General features: G+C 41.3%; 1 protein-coding gene across 2 annotated transcripts in view; it reads right to left on the bottom strand.

Annotated features, from left to right (window-relative positions):
• The window catches only part of LOC109479263 (stAR-related lipid transfer protein 3-like), a 17,446-nt gene that overhangs the window by 12,186 nt on the left and 3,315 nt on the right, over positions 1-1,945 (bottom strand). For both annotated transcript variants that reach the window (XM_019781217.1, XM_019781216.1), the window contains exon 3: positions 494-568. In XM_019781217.1, the coding sequence (XP_019636776.1) occupies positions 494-568 (75 nt within the window). The remainder of the gene's footprint in view (positions 1-493; positions 569-1,945) is intronic.

Genomic DNA, 1,945 nt, shown 5'->3' with positions numbered 1-1,945 from the left:
GCTGCCGGCTAATGGAAATCTGAACATCTAGACTAATCCACACTGCTAATGCTCATTGACATAATTTATGCAGTTTATTAAAATCCTTGATACTGTGAATATAGACATGTCTTTATCAACATTTTTGGCAAATAATAAAATCAAGTTATTGTTCAAGACAAATTAAGTTTGTTTTGTCAGCAGCTTTGTTATGCAACATTAATAGAACTATGATTTTGAAATTAGCAACCATAATGGAAAGTATACAAACGTCCAAGGCATAAATGGTAAAAAGTGCACTCGCAACAACGACATCTAGCGACATGCGGCAACTCAGCATGTCTGCATGGCCGTCGCAACAACGACATCTAGCGACATGCGGTGACTTAGCATGTCTGCATGGCCGTTGAAGGGTGGAACCGTTGATCCATCCATCCGTTGATCCAATCTCAATCTCGTCTGAGTTACCATTTTCGCGCATGCGAAAATGGTAAAAAAGAACACATAGACTTACCACAATGTCAAATAGAGAGTCTTTCACTGTGTACTTCTTGACTTGTCTCTCCAGCTCAGGAAATCCCCCTTTTTCCTAGAGGAGTAGAAAATTGTTGTACATTTTATGCCTGGACAGATTTAACAGGTACTGAACCTTGTATTAATATACACATTTGATGAAGATGTGTAATACTAATAGCCTAGAGTGCTCGCTTTGCATGTGGGAAGTTGCAAGTTTGAATCCAAGCCAGAATCTACCTGGTAGAACTAATGGTACATAGTGCTTCTCTGCATAGCACTTATGAGTAAGTGCTGCATACCGGTTCACTGGACTTGGATCCGGACTTGTAAGAGTGTTTAGGTTCATGTCCAAAAAAAACCTAAAACTTTAATAAAAGTCAAGAACCGAGTCCGGACTTATTACCATAAAAGACCATTTCACATACCCCTTTTCTTTCGAAACCACCTAAAACCTTCCGTAGATTGCAAAATCTTTGCTGCAAAACGAAGAAAACATTGCCATCGGCATCGTCAAGTACCGGCCTCCATGTTATGTGGCCAAAGTTTCACCCAGACAACATTGCAAGGTTGCCAACATGCAATTTTGTATATGCCATGGGTTTAGGTCCGGACTTACAAGTCCGGAACTGTCTGAACCTAAACCTCTGGACTTGAATCCGGACCTGAACCTAAAATTGGGTTTAGGTATGCAGCACTTATGAGAAAGACTTGTATAATGACAAGGAATAATAACATTCTTGGCAAAGGCTTAAGGTACATGTAATAAGTTCAGAAAAACCAAATTTATGAGAGAAGACTACTGTATGCCTTATACGTTATAGTATATATATATTTTCTTTTTTTTTTATTTACTTCAGAATTCACCTCAAAACAAGGCTCGTGAGAGCCACTTACATGTTTTGGGTTACTGAGTGAGTGATGACTGCGTGGTCAGATATTTGTTCACCCTTGATTTAAACCGTTGGAGGTTGTAATTAGCGATGAAACATTCACGGGGAAGCTTGTTCCACAGTGAAGTGGTTCTGGGGAAGAAACTGTCAGCATGAAATTTTCTCTTGACTGATGGACAAGTGAAGAAGAAAGGGTGATTTTCTGCTGTTGAGGTGGCTAAGCGTGTTCTTGCAGAGAATGTTCTGAGTGGGGGTACGAGGGAGTGAAGTTCATCAGAGCATCTGCCGTGAACATATCGATATAGTAACGCCAGGCTAGCAACATCGCGCCGGTGTGAAAGCGGTTGTAACGTGGCGTGCAGGTCTCTACCAACGAGATTTCGCAAACGATTTTGGACCCTATCTAAACAGCTCAACGAGCTCTGTGCAGCTCCAGCCCATGTAGTTACCCCGGTACTTGTTAATCAGGGTTCTAGCTAGCACAAAGTAGTGTAGGGGCCCCCTACGCTAAAATTTTGCCCCCCTACACTAAATTTCTCCCCCTACGCTATAATTTTGAC

The sequence above is a fragment of the Branchiostoma belcheri genome, unplaced genomic scaffold (assembly GCF_001625305.1).
Source record: "Branchiostoma belcheri isolate BF01 breed outbred unplaced genomic scaffold, Haploidv18h27 scaffold47, whole genome shotgun sequence".
NCBI classification, from domain to species: domain Eukaryota; kingdom Metazoa; phylum Chordata; class Leptocardii; order Amphioxiformes; family Branchiostomatidae; genus Branchiostoma; species Branchiostoma belcheri.
This window is presented reverse-complemented; position numbering and strand designations above follow the sequence as displayed.